This window comes from Colius striatus, chromosome 5 (genome assembly GCF_028858725.1).
Source record: "Colius striatus isolate bColStr4 chromosome 5, bColStr4.1.hap1, whole genome shotgun sequence".
NCBI classification, from domain to species: Eukaryota; Metazoa; Chordata; class Aves; order Coliiformes; family Coliidae; genus Colius; species Colius striatus.
This window is the reverse complement of record NC_084763.1, coordinates 7842330-7860972: the sequence shown is the minus strand read 5'-3', so window position 1 is coordinate 7860972 and position 18643 is coordinate 7842330. Positions and strand designations below refer to the sequence as shown.

The 18643-nt window shown below is 45.6% G+C and overlaps 1 protein-coding gene and 1 long non-coding RNA gene across 2 annotated transcripts in view; one reads left to right on the top strand and one right to left on the bottom strand.

Annotated features, from left to right (window-relative positions):
- Positions 1 to 11796: 11796 nt before the first annotated feature.
- LOC133625588 (uncharacterized) lies at positions 11797 to 12656 on the bottom strand. Its single transcript, XR_009818843.1, has 2 exons — positions 12352 to 12656; positions 11797 to 12209 (listed from the first exon to the last, which is right to left on the bottom strand). It is a non-coding gene; the product is annotated as an uncharacterized LOC133625588 (long non-coding RNA).
- Positions 12657 to 12666: 10 nt separating this feature from the next.
- The window catches only part of TRANK1 (tetratricopeptide repeat and ankyrin repeat containing 1), a 58948-nt gene continuing 52971 nt past the window's right edge, over positions 12667 to 18643 (top strand). Inside the window, exon 1 of the mRNA XM_061997515.1 lies at positions 12667 to 12764. Within this exon, the coding sequence (XP_061853499.1) occupies positions 12694 to 12764 (71 nt within the window). The 5' untranslated portion in view covers positions 12667 to 12693. The remainder of the gene's footprint in view (positions 12765 to 18643) is intronic.

Sequence of the window (18643 nt, the reverse complement as noted above, 5' to 3'; positions counted from 1 at the left end):
GGCACGGCACGGGCGCGGAACGCCGTGCGACTGGCTGAGCGGCGGCTGGCGGGGAGCAGCGCGCCACCTGGCGGCGGGAGGTCGCGCTGCGGCCGCGGGGGCGAGGCCGCGCTCCCGGGAGGGGCCATGGTGGCCCGTGACGCCATGCGCTCCCGTGTGCTGGTGGTGTGACGTGATCAGCGAAATGCCGCCTGCATTCACACCCTTTGGTTAGAAATGGCCGTTCCGCGGAGCTGAGGTGTATTCCTCCACCTTGCCACAACCTCCTGTAGGGAGTGCTCATGTCTCCCCTCAGCCTCCTCTTCTCCGTGCTGAGCACCCCGAGCTCCCTCGGCTGCTCCTCATCAGACTTGCTCTCCAGACCTTTTCCCAGCTCTGTTGCCTGTCTCTGTGTTGGCAGCGTTATAAGTTGTAGTTAGAAGTAGTTAGGTTAAGGCCTGAATAAAGGCCTAGTTGGAAATATTAAAGTGAATAATCTTAGTAGGACATGCTGACCATGTCCATTCATGTTTAGAGAATCAAAGGAATTAGTGTTGAACATTCTGTGTAATCAAGCAAAGAATGTCTTAGGAAATTGTTAGTGATTACCAATTGTTAAATTGTTACTGATTATCGATTGTTATCTGAAAAATTTTGACTGTATATTAGATAAGTGGGAGAATTGTTCTGAAGATTGTATGTGGAAACACAATGTAATTGTAAATCTTTGAGAAAGCTGGCAAGCAGTATGTAGGCCTAGTGAAGCAAGACTTTATGATGAAGTAATCATAAGAAGAAAGTATTTAAGCTCTGTGAAATTTTTCTGAGACAGGGGCTCTGACTTTGGACACTAGTCCTCAGGTCCCTAGGGCCCTCAGTAAAGCACCGCATAAAACGACCTCGGTTGTTTTGTGTTTTCCTTCGGGAACGGGCAACATCTGGACAGTGTCCTTGTAGTGAGGGGCCCAGAACTGAACACAGTATCCAAGGTGCAGCCTCACCAGCGCTGAGTACAGAGGGACAATCCCTGCCGTGGTCCTGCTGATCACGCTATTCGGTCACACTTCCCGTGACTGCAGCCAGGGAAGGGGCTGTAGCCACAGTGCAGTGAAACCTGTTGGCTCTTGGCAGTGATCCCGGTCAGGAGATGGTTGCACGTGATACAGTTAGGGGACCACAGAAGAGTTAAGCTGCTGTGTGCCCAGCGTGGCCTTTGGGCCTGGGTTACGGTGCAAAAATCCCTCGTCTTCAGTTTCAGCTCACTGTAATGAAGGAGCCTGCAGGCAGCTCCCCCTCTCTACCAGCAATTACACCACCTGCGTGGCCTTGCCCTTATCTAGAAGCTCAGCAAGAAGTTCTCATGGGAATATCCCTTCAGTTTGACAGCAGAAATGATGAATGGAGCTGTTTTCATGCAAGTAAATCCCACAGTAGCTTGAATGACCAAAATTAACGGCCTTTTCCACAGATGGGGTTCGTACAGACCAGCATCTCCTGGCACATCTCCTGTAACTTTGGCAATTTCAGATCCTCTTGATAAACACCTGTCTTCATGTTTGGGATCATACATTAACTGCAAAATTTTGACAGTAACCAGTAAAGCAGTTTTCATTTTGCAGAAAGGGGTTGAAAAAAGCCCAAACCAACATCCCGAGAAGAATACTTTCAGGGGTATCGCTTGAAACAAGGGCAGGCTGTGCTTTGGCCAAGGACATGAAGAAGGTACAAGCCCTGCAAGGAACGTGTGAAGCATGAAGCAAAACCAATTATTTTTGGTGAGTGTTAAGGATTAAGTGTGTGAAACATTGAAGGTACCTTGCTATAAAGTACTTTGCCTTGTTGAGGACATTTGTGTCCTCAGCACTGTCCATGATGTGTCACTGTCTGCAATTCTTGTCCATATGGATAGGTGCCTGCAGCACCCTGAGGCATGAAGGATCTCCACAAAAGCCACTTTTGAGCTTGACTTGAGGTCGAAAAGTTCCACTTAAACACAAGGAAAAACTTCTTAACTGTAAGGGTGACAAAGGCATCTGGCATAGGCACAGGCTACTCAGGGAGGGTGTGGAGGCTCCTTCTCTGGAGGTTTCCAAACCCGCCCAGACATATTCCCATGTGGCCTGATCTAGAGGAACCTGCTTTAGCAGGGGGTTTGGACTAGCTGAAGGTCCTTTCCAACCCCTACCATTCTATGATTCTCCACTTCTTGTCCTTGGCAAAACTACCTGGGTGGAGGCCAGCAGCACTGCCCGGTCACCTCCCTGGCCGTGGCTTCCTGAACTTTATGATTGCAGTGACAGCTCTCTGGGCCATGATGCACTTTTGCTTTGACTTGCAGGAAAAGGTTGGGCACCTTGGTACAAGCTCTCCCCTTGTCAGCCTGATCAAGGCAGGTGGCAAAAGTTAGCAGGCACAAAGAGAGGACTAAAGACTGTGCATTGGCCTGAGGAGCATCAGGACCATGGGAGCACTGAGCTTCAGAGCAGATGAATCTGGCTCTGCTCCAGGGTCTGAACCTGGGGGAGGAATCTGGTTTCAGTGGCCTGGGGCAGTGGTGCCAGTAGAGCAGCAGGTAACAGGAGTGGGAAAGCAGAAGGCATCCACTGGATCTCAGCACAGAAACTGAGACAGAACACATTTATTCAGGCTTTTCCTTGTCCATGTTTCTGCTGACAGCTATTTGCACTGTCAGTATCTACCCTAAGACCAGCCAGGAGGAAAATTTTCACCTTTTCTTCTTTCCACCCATGTTATAGTTTGTATTACACAGATACAGTTCATTTTACTGGCTGTCATAGAATCACAGAATCAAAGAATCGAGGTTGGAAGGAACCTTTAGAGATCATCCAGCCTAACCTCCCTGCCAAAGCAGATTCCACCTAGATCAGGTCACACAGGAACGTGTCCAGGTGGGTTTTAAAACCTCCAGAGAAGGAGACTCCACACCCTCCCTTGGCAGCCTGTGCCAAGGCTCCATTGCTTGTGTGAAGCTTTAAAATCTTGTGAGGTCTGTGCCAAGTGTCCAGTTTCCATCTTGAAGCTGATGTGAATAAGTCTACTCTGTTTGTCTGCAAGTAGCCTTCAAAAGACTTTTTCACATTTGCATCACAACTGCCCCAGCTGGAAGTCAGCCCTGCTTGTTCATACCCTACAAGCTTTGCTCCAACATATTCCAGTTTAAGCTGCTGTTTTGTGTGACAATCTGTTAAAGAAGGGAAACATCAGCAACAATAGCTAAAAATAATTTACCAGAGAAGCCTGGTACAGACATAAGTGTCTTGGTAAAATACTTCTCTGACAAGGGGCAACAGGTACAAGCTGGAACATAAGAGGTTCCAAAGAAAGAAAGGAAAAACTTCTTCCCTGTTGAGGTGAGGGATCACTGGAACAGACTGCCCAGATGGGCTGTGGAGTCTCCTCCTCTGGGGACATTCAAAACCCAGCTGGACGAGTTCTGTGTGACCTACTCTAGATGGTCCTGCTCTGGTGGGGGGGTTGGACTGGATGATCTTTCAAGGTCCCTTCCAACCTTTGAGATTGATTCTGTGATTCTGTGAATTGGACTTTTATTACAGCAAAGCAAAACCAAAAGGTATAGACTTTATTTTGAGTAATTTAGGAAGATATAACCATCAGGTTTTCATGCCAGGGCTCAGAAGTGGTGTCAGGGCAAGGGAAGTGGTGAAGACTGAATGAAGAAAAAGCCTGTTGGAATCTTAATGCTTTTTGAGATCCAAAAGAGGAAAGGTGATATATTTAGCAATCAATGCTAAGAGATTTCAGGAGGCAAGAATTAGTTTCTTAGAAACACATGAAACAGCCCCACAATCACCAGAGAAATGTAGTGAGTTTTTCCCTTGGAGGCATAGAGAACCATTTAATTAAAAAGACTAATGCAGTGGAAGAAGTTGCCAACATCTTTCTCACTGTTGAGAAGAGGTGGCCCAAGTGCCAGTAAACAATATGGATTTTGAATGCTTTGACTTTATTGTAAAATCCATTTGTGTGAGTGTTTTATTTTATAAATGCAGAGATCTAGCTAGCTTGGGTCAGTCTACTGTATTGTGTACCACTTTCAAGTCTTACTTAGTCTAGAAAAGAGGAGGCTGAGGGGAGATCTTATTAACATTTACAAATATCTAAAGGGTGGGTGTCAGGAGGTTGGGACATCCCTTTCTATAGTAGCTAGCAACAGGATATGGGGTAAGGGGATGAAGCTTGAACACAAAAAGTTCCACTTAAACATAAGGAAAAACTATTTCCCTGTTGAGGTGAGGGAGCCCTGGCACAGGCTGCCCAGAGGGGTTGTGGAGTCTCCTTCCTTGGAGGACTTCAAGACATGCCTGGACATGTTCCTATATGACCTGATCTAGGTGACCCTGCTTCTGCAGAGGGGTTGGACTAGATGATCTCTAAAGGTCCCTTCCAACCCCTACCATTCTATGATTATCTGCAGCATGTACTAACTACTCTAACTCAAATGTATTAAGAAGCTCAGCAAAGAGGTTTTAAACTTACCTGTAATTTGTTATTGATCCATCCAAAGTCAACATTTCTTTGGCTTCAGCAGTGAAAAGAGGCTATTCAGAAATAAGATTTAAGAAAAAATTGGAAGATAGGGGAAACAAGGACTTAAATAAGTCCTGATTGACACAACCCAAGACTATACCCTGTGCCATGAGGCAGTGCTACAGAGAGGAAGGGATGTGCTACACTGGAGAAAGGACTGAAGAGCAATTAGTCTAAAAAGTTACAATTATGAGGTTTTCACACTGCAGCTCAAGCAGAATAGGAGGTTAGAAGATGAGGATTACTTGAGCAAAGAAAGGCTTATCATTTTGTTTGCTTTTAAAGAGAAGCAAGTTGAGCAGCATTCCAGTAACAGGGGTTTTTTCTTCACTAATACTGTAAACTCCCTTCTAGGGATTTCATAGGTGATATTGAAGTCTCTGGTTGTGTCTTCTCATTTGTCCTTAAATCATTTGTCCCTGACACCCATGGGTATCTTTCACCCTTCGTACAGTTGTTACTGCCAAACAGCAGCAAAAGTTTATGATAGTTTCTTTAAACTGTCTCCAGTTGGCTAGAAAGAGATAACTGAAAGAATGCAAACCAAATGACCTTGACTCACAGACCTCTGCTTCTTCTCAGCTTGTCTCAACAAGTACCGGGAGTGTCCAGGCAGTTCTTTTAACCCTTATCATTGCTGAATACAGACCCACTGGCCTTGCAGTGAGTTTCAGACAGCTTTAGGATGCAGAAGAAAATGTTAACACAAAATCAGTGCTACAGAGGTTGGCTGTAGAAGCAATAGCACTGCTGGTACTGATATATTACTAAACCTATTTACAGAGAAGGATCTACTCCAGGATAATGCAGTGCCTACCTAAAAAAAAAACCCACACAAAACCTCCCATCCCAAGACAGAAAAAACCATCAGACTCATTTTTCCAGTGAAATCATGTCATCTCATATACTGTGCAAGACAGTTACTGTTGCTTACCTGATGCAGCATCATTTGTTAAGCTGCAGTGATTATATTCTAGGTCAGTGTCTCATGGACCAGGGATAGGTGAAAATGCACTTGTAGGAGTACAAGAGCTGCTCAAGACTGTGTGTCACAAGCCTTTATACATAGCCTCAGGCATTTACATGCTGCAAGAGGAGGGGTTTTGCTAGAAAATATTGTCCCAGCTGTGATTTTTCAGCCTAGTTTTTAGTGCATTCTTGACCACAAGGGCATATTGCTGGCTCATGTTTAGTTTGCCATCAACCAGAACTCCCAGGTCCCTCTCCAGCAGACTAAGTCCTGCTTCTTTAGGGAGGGCACTGCTGTAGGTAAGGCATTCTGTAACTGTCCTCTGCAAACATACCACATCAGTTGTTCTCTCTTCATCTGACATGCAGAAGTTCTCACAAGCAGAATGCTTATATAAATTAATCACACATTGGTACAGAGACAGCATTTTCTATGTTCCTAAAGTGGTATAAAGATGGAATTTATGAGACTAAATGTATGCCAACTTCTCTCCTCCCCCCCTATTAGAGTAACTGTGTCATTCCACAGTGTTTAGATTTTTCCAAGCTACTGTCCATGATGATTCTAGTTTTTCTGACATTCTCCTTATCTCTTCCTTGGAAACAGAAAAATCTTCTGGGACAACCAGGAAGTATGAAACAAAAGCCATAGTGTTTTCCCTTGTTTCTGTACCTTCTGTGTGACTGTGTGTCCTGCAGAATACAAGACTTCCCTTTGTAAAACATTTTGTGAGCTCTGGCTGGTGACTTCTGTATGATGGTTTAATACTATTGCATAACATTCCGTGTCTTCTGTTTTCTTTTGCCACAGTCTCAGTTAGAGGAAGCTTAAGGTGAGCTTTAAAGTACTATATTAACTGTATAATATCAGTATATATTAATGGAAATAAATTGAAGAATAAACATTTTAAATTGGACATGAGGGTCTTCATCCTGAGATATACAAAAGAGAGCTTTTACAGCAAGATTATTCAGTCACTGAAACAACCTGCTCAGGGATGCAAAAGAGCCTCTATCACTGGAGGTTTCCAACATGAGACTAGACAGGGTGCTAGGTCATCTCACCTGGGCTCTCCTTCCCACCAGAGGCAAGGACAGAGGATCTTCAGAGGCTCCTTCCACTCTTCTATGGTTCTGTGATTATTGCATGGTTGGACTCCAGGGAAAAAGAACTGTTTTGTAGTATTTTATTTGGCAGTAAATACTTGGGTGCTTTAACCTCATTTTATTTTGATTACAAGAGAACATCATCCCATTTTGATTTTGCTCCACAAGGCTGTGGTGGCTGGATGCTCAGTTTTGTACAGGAGTGGCCATGATGTACCCTTGGGATGGATGGGATCACACTGGCTCAGCTGGAAGGTCCTGGAGGATGGGTGGCAGACGGTGTCCTTCTCAGTAGTCACTGTCATGAGCTGGTTTTGAGAGGCTGAATCACATAAAAGGAGAAGAGCAATTTTGTAAAGCCATTTGCTCCTCTGCACCCATGGCAGTGGTGCCCACAGGTAGCAGTAAACACAAATATCTCCTGCTCAAAATTTGGCCTGGACTTATTAGAAAAACAAACACAGGAAAGCCTGCCAAATCTCTTCTGGTGCACAGCTTTGAGCATGCTGGTGCTCAGACCTGGATGGGAACATATTTGAGCTAGCTGTCTTGGTTTGCCTGCGCAGATTCTTGACTGGTTTCCTGAGGCACAAACATTTCCTGAGCTTTGGACATCTCTTCCTTTTCCTCTCTGTCAGCAAGCCCGTCATCTCTGTTTCTCATGAAGGCTCAATGCCACTCTCTCTTGCTAAAATCCCATCCAGTTCTTGGTGTTGTGAACGGATACGTTCTTTGCTGATTAAAGCTTTGCCTTCATGCTCCAAAGCAGCTGATGGCCCATTGCTGCTGTTATTTTCATTACTGGCTTCATGCAGTCTCAGTTATCTTGGGGATTTTGGCATTCCTGTAGCACAACATCCACAGGCAGCTGCACCCCATTAGAACATACTGGTCTGGAGGCAGAGACATGGATCTGAAGTTATTGGCTCAAAGTTACTTGAACCAGAACTGGGGCAAATCTATGGATTTACTTCAAAACAAAATAGTACAAAATATGTATCTTAAATTTGTTGTTATTGTGAGTTTTTTCCCAGCATCTTTGACTAAAAGCCCTGTGTTTTCATTTGTTCTGTTGCTGCCAGCTGTTGGTTGCCCTTCTCCACATTCCTTCAGGCACTGCTGCTGGGAGACTCACCTATCTCAGCCTGTACCAGTGGGCCTCTGGGAGAGCCTTTCCCAAAATCTTCATCTTCTCCTCCATTCTCCACCTTTCTCTCTTTCCTCCTTTTTTTTTTTTTGCCTCCAAAATAAACAGGCTTAGATAACAGAAGCATGTTTCTTTACTTTGGTCACATCTATTGGTCATCCTACCTGTTCTTCATCACTCGCTTGGCTCAGTTTCTACCTCTTTAGTAAGACTATTTGAACTACTCTCATGGGAGTGACCACTCTGTGTAAACAGCCTTGAACTGGCTGGTGATTCCAATTTGTTTTGCAGCCATAAAGGAGATAGGAAATGAAGGTAACTGTGCAGTACCCAGTGAGTTTTATGCTTCTGCAGCTTTAAGGCTGCCATCAGTAGCTGGGTTAAAGTCTAACTAAGAGACATCTCTACAGCAGTCCTTCCATGCACAACAGGCCTTCTGGTGTACAAGATTATATTGCTTTCCTTAGCAAGATACCCAGTACTTGCTGTCACAGGACTCCAGTCCCAGCTCAGGACATGCTGTGCCACAACTGCTTTCAGTGTATGAAGAATAACGTCAGAAAATGGCTGTGGAGAGTGCTGGTGGCAAAAGAGCACCAACAGCTGTGTGTGGACTGATGAGAATTGCTTGTGCAACAATAGGGACCTCTTCTTAGGGGGCTATAAAATGCCTTAATAGGCATTCAGAAGGTTTACAAATACACTGGGTTACATGATGCTGATGCAAGGCTGAATAGGCTTTAAGGAAATGGAGTAACAGGAAAGTATAATGCAAGGCACATCAGACAGGAGAGATGTGAAGGGTTTTTTCATCATTAGGGCAACTGGAAGCTAAATAATAAAATAGGCCTGCATTTGGCAGTAGTTGTTTTGCATACTTATTCTGTGCTTAGGTTTCCATTAAAAGTTCTTTTAAAACTATTATTCCAAAGCAGCTGATTTCTCTGGGACAAGTTTCTTGACCTCAGAAATAAACCAGGGTAAACAGAAGCTCATCATCAGTATTAGTACATCAGTTTGCCTTTAAAGTCAAGCAAACATCCTGAAATACTCACCTTGACAGAAGCTGCAGCTTGGCTACTTCCACGAAACCACACCTACACCACCAACTTTTGCCCTCATAGCTGTGATAGCTGGAGACATCATTTACGGCCAGCGTGTTTTTGTTGACTAACTCTCTCATGAAGGGCAGTCACACCAGGAAAAAGATGGTTTTATGTGTAAGGTGTCAGGGAGCAGCATGGGACAGCTGCTCTGCTCCACAAGGCATGGGGATCCTCAGGGGACCATCCTAGCAGGGGTTTCCCCAGCCAGGGTCTATCCCACTGCCCTCAGTGAGGGAGCTGGGCAGGCTGGGTGTGTTAGAAGGGGAAGAAGAGTGTTCTTCCTGTCAAAGAAAGAAGGCTCAAAAGCACAATTTCTAGCATCAGCCTTGTTCCAAGGCCTGTCCACGCAATGGATGAATCTCTATCGTGAGCTCTGATCCATGTGTTCTTCTGTGGAGTGACAAGCATATGGAGGGATCTGTTACTCACCCATCCAAAAGAAGTACTTTCCCTAGGAAATGTGCCCACTTTGATGTGTCTGTTCTACAGCTGCAACAGAGGAGATGTAGGAGCTAAATAGGAAGGCTTTGTACATCATCAGTTGTTAGACACTGTCCCAGGCTGCCCAGAGAGGTAGTGGAGTCCCCATCCCTGGAGCTACTGCAAAGCTGTGTAGCTGAGGTGCTGAGGGACATGGGTTAGTGCTGGGCTTGGCAGCGTGAAGGCAGCGGTTGGACTCTGTGATCTTAACAGTCTTTTCCAACCAAACCAATTCTGTGATTCTATGATCATTTTGTGCTTCCTTGCTGGTCTTTATGAGCAGCAGTGCTCCTTCTTCTGCACAGAACATCCCATACCAGCCAGCATGCCTAACTGCTTGTTTGTCTGAGTACCTGTGCCCTCAAGACACGCTGGAGACATTTAAGACATGCAGATGTGGTGCTTGGGGACGTCGTTGAGTGGTGGATGTGGCAGTGCTGAGTTAACTGTTGGACTTAATGATCTTAAAGGTCGTTCTCCAGCAGAAATGATTTTATGATTCTAGGCAGTAGTGCCTCCACAAGCAGGTCCAGCCTTTCAGTTTCTATTCTTTCTCCATTCATTTAGAATTAGGAAATGCAATAATTTGCAGACTCATTAACTCACTGGCAAAGTGTGTGGTGTGGCAGGGACACTGCTTTTTGCCAAGTGTTTTGCTCCTCACGAGAAGGAAAGGCCTGGCTGCACACCAGCGTAAGGCTCACAAGCTGCCAAGCTTTGTTTTGATAGCTGAGTTAAAACAAAACAAAGAAAGGAAAAAGAAATTGAGTTTTCTTATGACTGGTTTGACAAACTTTGCCATGGCTTGCAAACAGATATGGCAACAGCTGCTTGTTGTGCCAGTTTAGGTCAGAGTGCCTTTAAGCCAAAAAGCAGTGTTTTCTGCTTTCTGCACCCCAATTGAGGTAAGTTGGTCCTTGGTTTCTCTGCGCTGAAGTGAAACATCCCCAGACGACAATGATAAAGAGTTCAGAGGTCACATGAAATGGCAGATACTTCAGATGCTCATCGCTCTCTGTGTTTATACTCTGATGATTCACACATGTACTGCTGCCTGAATGGGAACTGCAGAATCCCACCCACGGACTTTGATTTCTTCAAGTCATTCAGCAAACCAGATTATACTGGGGACCATGCAGTTTCCCCACCTTGCCTCCATAAGCTCCAGAACACCAATGGTGGCTGCACTCTTGAATGCTTTGTTTTTTAAAGTGGCTTTGCCCCACTATTTCAATGCATTTCACTTGGAGCAAAGTGATAAAAACACTCATGTTAAGGTTAACATTGTTTTGTTTCTCTGGTCCCTAAATGGGTAGAAGACAGATCATGGAATCATGGAATGGTGGGGGTTGGAAAGGGACCTCTAGATCTCATCTAGTTCAACTCCCTGCTAAAGTAGCTTTGTCTAGATCAGGTCACTCAGGAACACTTTCAGGCAGGTTTGGAAACCTCCAGAGAAGGAGAGTCCTCATGCTCCCTGTGCAGCCTGTGTCAGGGCTCCCCCACCTCAACACCAAGGAATTTTTTCCTCATGTTCAAGTGGAACTTCCCATGTTGCAGCTTGTGCCTGTTACTCCTTATCCTTTTACTTACTGGACACTACAGAAAAAAGTGTTGCCCCATCCTTTTGATACCCATCTTTTAGATATTTATAAGCATTGATGAGCTGCCCTCTCGGTCTTCTCCAGGCTAAACAGCCCCAGGTCTCACAGCCTTTCTTCATAAGGAAGATGTTCCAGTCCCCTCATCATCTTAGTAGCCTTTTGCTGGGCTCTCTCTAGAATTTCCCTGTCTTTCTTGAGCTGGGGAGAAATTTATTTTTGTATGAGAATGTGGTGGGTTGACCTTGACTGGATGCCACATGGCCACCAAGCTGGTCTATCACTGTCCCCCTCAACAGGACAGTGGGGGAAGAAAATAAGATGGAAAATAACTTGGTGGGTCAAGATAAGGGCAGTTTGATACAGCAAACACAAAGGCTGCTGTGGAAGCGAAAGAAAACAAAAGATTTATTCTCTACTTCCTATCAGCAGGTGACGTCTGGACACTTCCCAGGAAGCAAGGCTTCAGTATGCAGAGTGATTGCTTCAAAAGACAAACGGTCTAATAACAAATGCCGCCCTTTCTTCCTTTCTCTTAGCTTATTACCGAGCAGCTGTCATACGCTATGGAATACCCCTTGGGTCAGTTGGGATCAGTGATCCTGGTACAAAGCACAGCAGGGTGAGGGCTTCTAAGGGGAAAATTATCTCCAGGCCCCGTCAAGACATGCTGGACAGTAAAACTGGATGACAGAAAAACACCTCATTAGAAATGGGCTTCACAGAAAAGGGAGTTATTACGTGATCACTCGATCCCCAGGTGAAAAATCGATGGGAAGTGATGAACTGGACAAAGAAGCTTTCCTCCCTGTTATGGACGAAAAAGTTGTCACATCTGTTTTCTTCTATAAAGGAATTTATTAATTAATGTTTAACATAAAATAAAGACATTTAGCAAGCGGCAAATGAGCAAAACAGCGCTGGGTGACCGGGGAAACACAGTAGTTCCGCCACGGCACACTTTGGCCTTCTATTTCCCGCCTTATATAAGATTTCAATGCTGTCCACACGCCTGAACATAGTCCATGATTGGGTTCCGAAATGTCCAGCTTTTACGTCGGAGATCTTCATTGGTCATCCTTAGGATTTAAAGTTCTTTTTCCTCTGCATTTGCTGTAGATCGGATGTCCCGATATTCCTAATTTGGGCATTTTTGGGCTCCAGCAGTACTCCTGTTCCCTCTCGATTGCTTATTTTTAAGCACTATCACAGTGTCCCCATAGCCCATTTTCACGGTCCACCCCTAGGTATCTATAAAGAAACAGAACTGAGAGCTGACCATTCGGACACTTATCTCTCTAAAACACTCCATATTAAGTTTGTCACACCTAACACATATCTTTCTTAAACTCTTATTCTTTTAAATACTATATTTATTATGATCAATACACACTTTATATTATTTATTACACTCCCTAGGTTTCTCTCAAAGCGTGGACGACCGGAGCAGCAGCTCCTGCCTCTGAGCACGGGTCGCCCTGGGGAAACGGCCGGTGTCAGGGTGTCTGGGGTGGACCGAGGCGGGACGAAAGCTGCTTTTCCACCCAAGCCGGAGGCACTGCGGCGTCGTTTTTTAGCAACCCGGCCTTTCTGCGGGCGCCCAGAGCCATGTCGGAGGTGCCTCGGTGGGCCGTTTGCCGGCCACCCGGTCCCCCGGGGCTGCGAGTTTCGGTTCCCCCGTTCCTGAGGGTGACGCGGGCGGCGGGGGCGGGCCGGGGGCGGGGCGAGGCGGCCCATGTTTTGGGGCGAGGCCAGCGCGGGCCCCGCGGCTCCGGGCGCACGGCGGCGAGGGCAGGCGGCTGCCAGGTAGGTGTCTGCGTGAGCGCGGCCACGCACGGACTCCCCCACCCCTCACCCTCCTTTTCGCCAGACACACACATATTACGCGTCTCGCGAGCTGCGCGGTAAAGCCCCCGCCGCCGCTGCGTGCGGGGTTTACGGCTGCCCCTGCCCGCCCGCATCGCCCGCTTCTTGTCGCTTGGGCCCCGCGGGTAGTGCCGTGGCGGGGGGCGGCGGGTGGGGTTCCGCTTCGTTCGAGTGAATTTCCCGCGTAGCCGAGCAGTCCGGGGCGGATGGGGGGTGCGGGTGATGGGGAGGAGCGCGGATGCGGGGCTCGGCGGGCGGCGAGGGTAGCCGTGCTGGTTGGGAGGCCTGCCAAGGGAGCCTGGGGGGAGGACGGGGGAAGAAGAACGCATTCCTGCCTCTGCCGGGCACCTGGGAGAGCATACTGGCCTGGTACGGCTTGCGCAGGGAGGTTGCGGGAGTGAAAGAGAACTCCTTTGGCACAGCCCCAAGCTAAGCATTGTCTTCGGTGGTTTTGGATGTTTTCCCTGAAAAGCAAAACTCTCGTACACGGTCGTGGAGTGGTCACTTAGCAAAACGCTCTTTTTTCATTCGACAAGGAGTTTGGGCGCAGCGTATGCTTCTGCAGAAAAGAAGCGACAAGATCTCGCATCGTTCTTCTCGCATCATGATTTACATGTTGGATTTTTATCCAACTTAGGGTTGGATAGCCCAGGTTTGTTGCAAATGGAAAGGAGCGTTGTTTTCCTATGGAAACGTGCAAACCGGAGTGTTTCCTGCCACTGTTATTACCAACAGGTAGTTAAACCTGTCAGGTGTTGGCTGTGAGCTGCCCAGGCTTGAAACCCTTGCAGTTAGGGGAATCTTCTTGTTTTGGTTTATCTCTTTTTTTCATTCCAGGTCCGATGCCATCTTGAGCTCACTTACACAAAGGAAATACTGAGGCTCTTGCCATTGCTTTCTTACCGGGTCAGCTGTGTTTGATGACAGAAACATTGCTAGACTAAGCAAACAACTGCAGCAGTGTAAACAGCTCTCTGTTGGACCAAGTTATATCCTGCATGGCTGAGCAATCCTAGATGAGGGATTTCAAGTTTGTTTTTTTCATAGGCTAGGAAGCAGGGTTAACTTTTTCCATTGTTTTGTGAGGTTTGGAAGTTTTTTGTTTAGCAAAACAATCATGATGCCGTGCAGCTAGAATATTAAAGATGTTTTGCATGTATAAAGTGGGAGTTGCAAGTCCTTTCATGGTTTACTGGAAGTCACAAGTATGTGTACATGTACAGAGTTTTTGATGAAAACAAAACTCCCCTGCTTGCCCTTAACTGTGTCTTCTATTAGGTATCATTTGTTGTTGGTAGGTTAAGAAGAGGGGAGAATCATTTGAAACTGAAAGTAAAAAAAGCCTGTTTTGATTATGTAGCAAAGCAGGATATGCCAGCTGTGAAGCACTTCTCAACAAAAGCTAGTCTTCCTGAGTTCAGCACTGGAGGAAAGGAGGAAGGATGTTCTGAGATGCCACTTTAAGTGCATTGAGGTCCAGCCTATAAACTGAGAGTGCTGCAATTTTTTTTTCTTGGTCTTCCAGTAGTGTTATTTTTTCCCTGAATTTTTCTAGGGAGTTTCCCAAAACAGAGTGTCATTTCCATGACATAATGTGGTCATTTCAGTGACATAATATTGTGATTTCGGCTGGTATAGAGTTAATTTTCTTCCTCACAGCTGGTACAATGCTGTGTTTTGGATTTAGGATGAGAATGATGTTGATGACACACTGATGTTGTTGTTCAGCAGTGTTGTTTACCCTAAGTCAGGGACTTGTCAGCTCCTCATACAACCCCGACGTGACCCATGAAGATACCTTATGGACAGGCTCAGGACATCCCAAGTGGTCTGTAGGAGCCAGTCTGTCAGGTTTCTGTTGCCCTGTTGATGGATGTAAAACTCTCTGGTTTCACAGGGAGCACTCACAATATAAAGCCAATACAGAAATGGTGCCCTGGGGTATGTGCACCCACCTCATCTCATTGAAAGTGTTGTGTCCTTCTTGGTGATGTGCTTGTTACAGTGCTTACTGGCCTTGTACCTTTCCTGTCTGTAAGTCAACCACAAATTCCTACTCTAGAGGATTTATTTGTAATATTTTGGTAGCCTGTTTCTCTTGGGGTTTTTCTTGGGTTACTGTGAGTCAGCAGGGCTGGCCCAGTTCCTCTGGCTGGGTTTGGGTCCTATTTTTGTGGTCTTGTTTGCTGGTCACGGATCTGAGGAGGAAGTGAGCTGCTAAGCAGTGTCAGCTACGTGATTGTCCTTGTTTCAGCTGAGATAGAGTTAATTTTCTCCCTAATAGCTGATATGGTGCTGTGGTTTAGATTTAGTGTGAGGATAACGCTAATGACACACCGATGTTTTAGTTGTTGCTAGGTAGCTCTTATCTTAAAGGAAGGATGTTTCAGTTTCATCGAGAAGGTACACAAAGAGCTGGGAGGGAGCATGGCCTGGGCAGCTGACTCCAAACTAGCCAAAGGGCTATTCTATACCATAGGACATAATACACAGTATAGAAACTGTGGGGAGTTGTTGGGGAGGAGAGGATTGCTACTTGGGCATCGGTCAGTGGGTGGTGAGCAACTGCATTGTGCATCACTTGTCTTTTCTTTGGGTTTATTTACCTCCCTTTTTGTTATACTCCTTTTCATTATTGTCACTAGTGTTATATATTTTATTATTGTTATTATATTTTATTTCATTGTAGTTATTAAAATGTTCCTATCTGAACCCATGAGTGTAAATATGGGTTTTTTCAGCTTCCCCCCACCCCCATCCCTTCCTCATCCCACTGGTACAGGAAGGAGTTAACACGAGTGGCTGTGTGGTGCTTAGTTGCTGGCTGAGGTTAAACCACAATGGTGAGTTTGGTATGTGGCTAGCTGGAGATATCAGGCAGCTGAGCATATTTATTGGTAATAATTGTTTTATAACAGTTTGCATTAACTGAATGTACGGTGGTAATCTGGAGAAGGCGGACCTCGAGAGGTCATTCAGGCCAGCCCTGGCCACAGTTGGAGATTTCTTGTGTTTGTGTTTTGCTTACTTCTCATGTTTCATCCAGACTTTGCACAACTTCTTCCTTATCTGGTTTACGCATAGTATTTGAGGTATTAACAGGCCATGAGGTACTGGTATACATTTGTCAGCTGTTGATAAGGATGTCTGTCTTGTTTCTGACAATATCTGTGCCCAACAATCATTAGTTTACTTCAAAACACATTTCCAGGGAAAAGCTTGGTATGAAGTGAAGAGCTGCCTGGGATGTTCTGTCTCACTTGGTGCACCAGGAGCTGTTTAACGTCTCTTGAAAGCACAGTCAGAAAGGAGAAGTCTCACAGCTAACTGTCAAAAAAGCCTCACGCTTGCATGCTAGACCCACTGCAGGTACAGGTCCCATCTGAAGAGTTAGGTGTGCATTAGACTGGAAACATGCTCTCATTCAGTGTGTTAGTGCACTGGTGGAGCTATGAAAGGGCAGAGTGAGTTCCTCCAATACCGCTTCTGACTGAGCACTTAGGAGGGAAGGGTGTCTGAAGAGGCAAAACTCTATCAGTGGTGTTTAGGGTTGTTAGTTTCTTGTTACGGAGATTGGGTTCAGGTCTCCAGCTCAGACTGAAACAACCTGGGAAAGTTTTCTTTCTATTTATTTACATAAGAAATTGTTTTCTTTGTCCTTTTAGAGCTCAAAGCAGTTACAGAGATATATGCTGTCTTCAGCTCTGGGGCATGGCAATGCTTAGGACACTGGCTGCAGGGCCCAGAAGCAATAAATAAACCTCACTTGGTTTGATTTGTGCTAAGTTCAGGGCAACATACAAAGATAAGGAGCTATCACCATGCTGCTGTGCCTGCCCTAACCTGTTTCAAATTTACTTTAGCATCTCATTCTATTTTCAATGTGATGCTGACTTTTACTGGGAGCAAAGGGTCTTTTGGAGCTTCCAGGCCCGGGTATGAATATGGCAAGGTGACTGGTTACAGAAATGAAGTTTTGTTTGTTTCACAACACAGAGTGCGAATCTGTCTAATGATAGATTCAGATAGCTAGAGATAGCCTGTCCCTAACAATAGGGATGTCTAATGAGAAGCTATCTAAATTATAGGCTTTTCATTTCAGTTGACCAGCTTTGCCAAGATGAGCTGATGTAGTTCACAAGAGCTGAATGTATTTGTTGTGAGATACTGGCTGAACATTCGATTAAAATGTTCAGATAATCACAAACACCACTATGACTTTTTCCAGGCTAAACAGATCTGTGAAGGTGACTTTATAAATATCAACTTCTTTCCCTTCTTCTTCATGAGATTTCCTGATGTGTCCACTTAAGGCCTGGTCAGTTATAGTCTGTTCATCTGACTGCAGAACTTGTGTTTTTGTCTGTCATTTCTCCAAGGCCTCTTCTGAAAATACAGTGGATTTCAAGATGCTTTCATTTGCCTTTTCATCATTCAATGGAAAAGCAAAGCTCTTGGAATATTTTTTCCCTGCTTTTTGCTGTCAGTGTCCCGGTTTCAGCTGGAATAAAGTTGATTTTCTTCCTAGTAGCTGGTATAGGGCTGTGTTTTGGATTTGTGCTGAAAACAGCAGTGGTAATACAGGAATATTTTGTATTTGTATGTGTTTAAGCTCAGCCAGCAACTGGGCACCACACAGCCACTCACTTACCCCCCTGCCCCACTGTGGAGTGGGGAAGAGAATTGAGGGAGGGAGTAAATGTGAAGCTCATGATTTGAGATATGAACAGTTTAATAACTACAATGAAGTAAAATATATTAGTAAGAACAATAATAATGTATACAGACAGAGAGAGAAAAAGAAATTAAACCCAAGGGGGAAAAGCCAAAAGCAAGTGCTGCCCAGTGCAGTTGCTCACGACTCGCTGACTGATGCGTGAGCAGCGATTGCCCCCTCCACAACAATTTCCCCCCGTTTCTGTACTGGCCATGATGTCCTGTGTTTTGGGGCTAGTTGAGATCAGCTGTCCTGGCCACGGTCCCTCCCAGTCTCTTGTACTCCCTATCCTCCTTACTGGCAGGGCTGAGTGAGAAGCAGAAAAGACCTTGAAGCTGTGCAAGCACCACTCAGCAATAACCAAAAACATCCCTGTTATCAACATTCATTCCAGTGTAAAGCCGAAACATAGCCTTAAAATGAGCCCTATCCCAGCTAAATGTAGGACAATCTCTTTTCATTGTTATTGTCTTTTATTATTACCTTATTTTGTTTCGGTTTAGTAGTATGCTCTTCTTTTCTCAACCCAGGAGTTTTGGTGTTTTGCCTGATTCCCATCCCCATCGCACTGGGGCAGTGTGGGGTGAGCAAGCAGATGCATGGTGCTGAGTTGCTGGCGGGGGTTAAACCCCTAACAGAGGGTTGTGCTGATATGCATTCAGAGGAGGCTGCGTTCTGTAAATATGTCCTTGGTAGCTGCTGCTGTTGTTGGGAAAGCAAATAAAGCTGGGTAGCAGACAGAGCGTTACCTCTTCACGTTATGGCCTGCTAGAGCCTTCTACCCCTATATTTTTCCTCTTTTCTTGGACCTTCCCTGACATTCTCAAGCATCTCTACCAGGGCATGTTCAATTCAGAAAACAGATACACAGTGTCCTTTTGCTGGGAGACTGCAGGACAGCCTGAATGGAGGGTGCCAGTGGTGGGCACCTGGCTGGAGGGGTCCCTCTGATCCCTCCAATGTAGCAGGTCATGGTGGCATGGCAATTTCTCTTGGTGGCACCATGCTCTTGGAGCCAGCCTGCTTTCGTTGGGCAAGAGGGAACAAAAGCCTAGAGGTTTCCTGATGGGAAACATGAATTATTAGAATGCTGATGAAATGT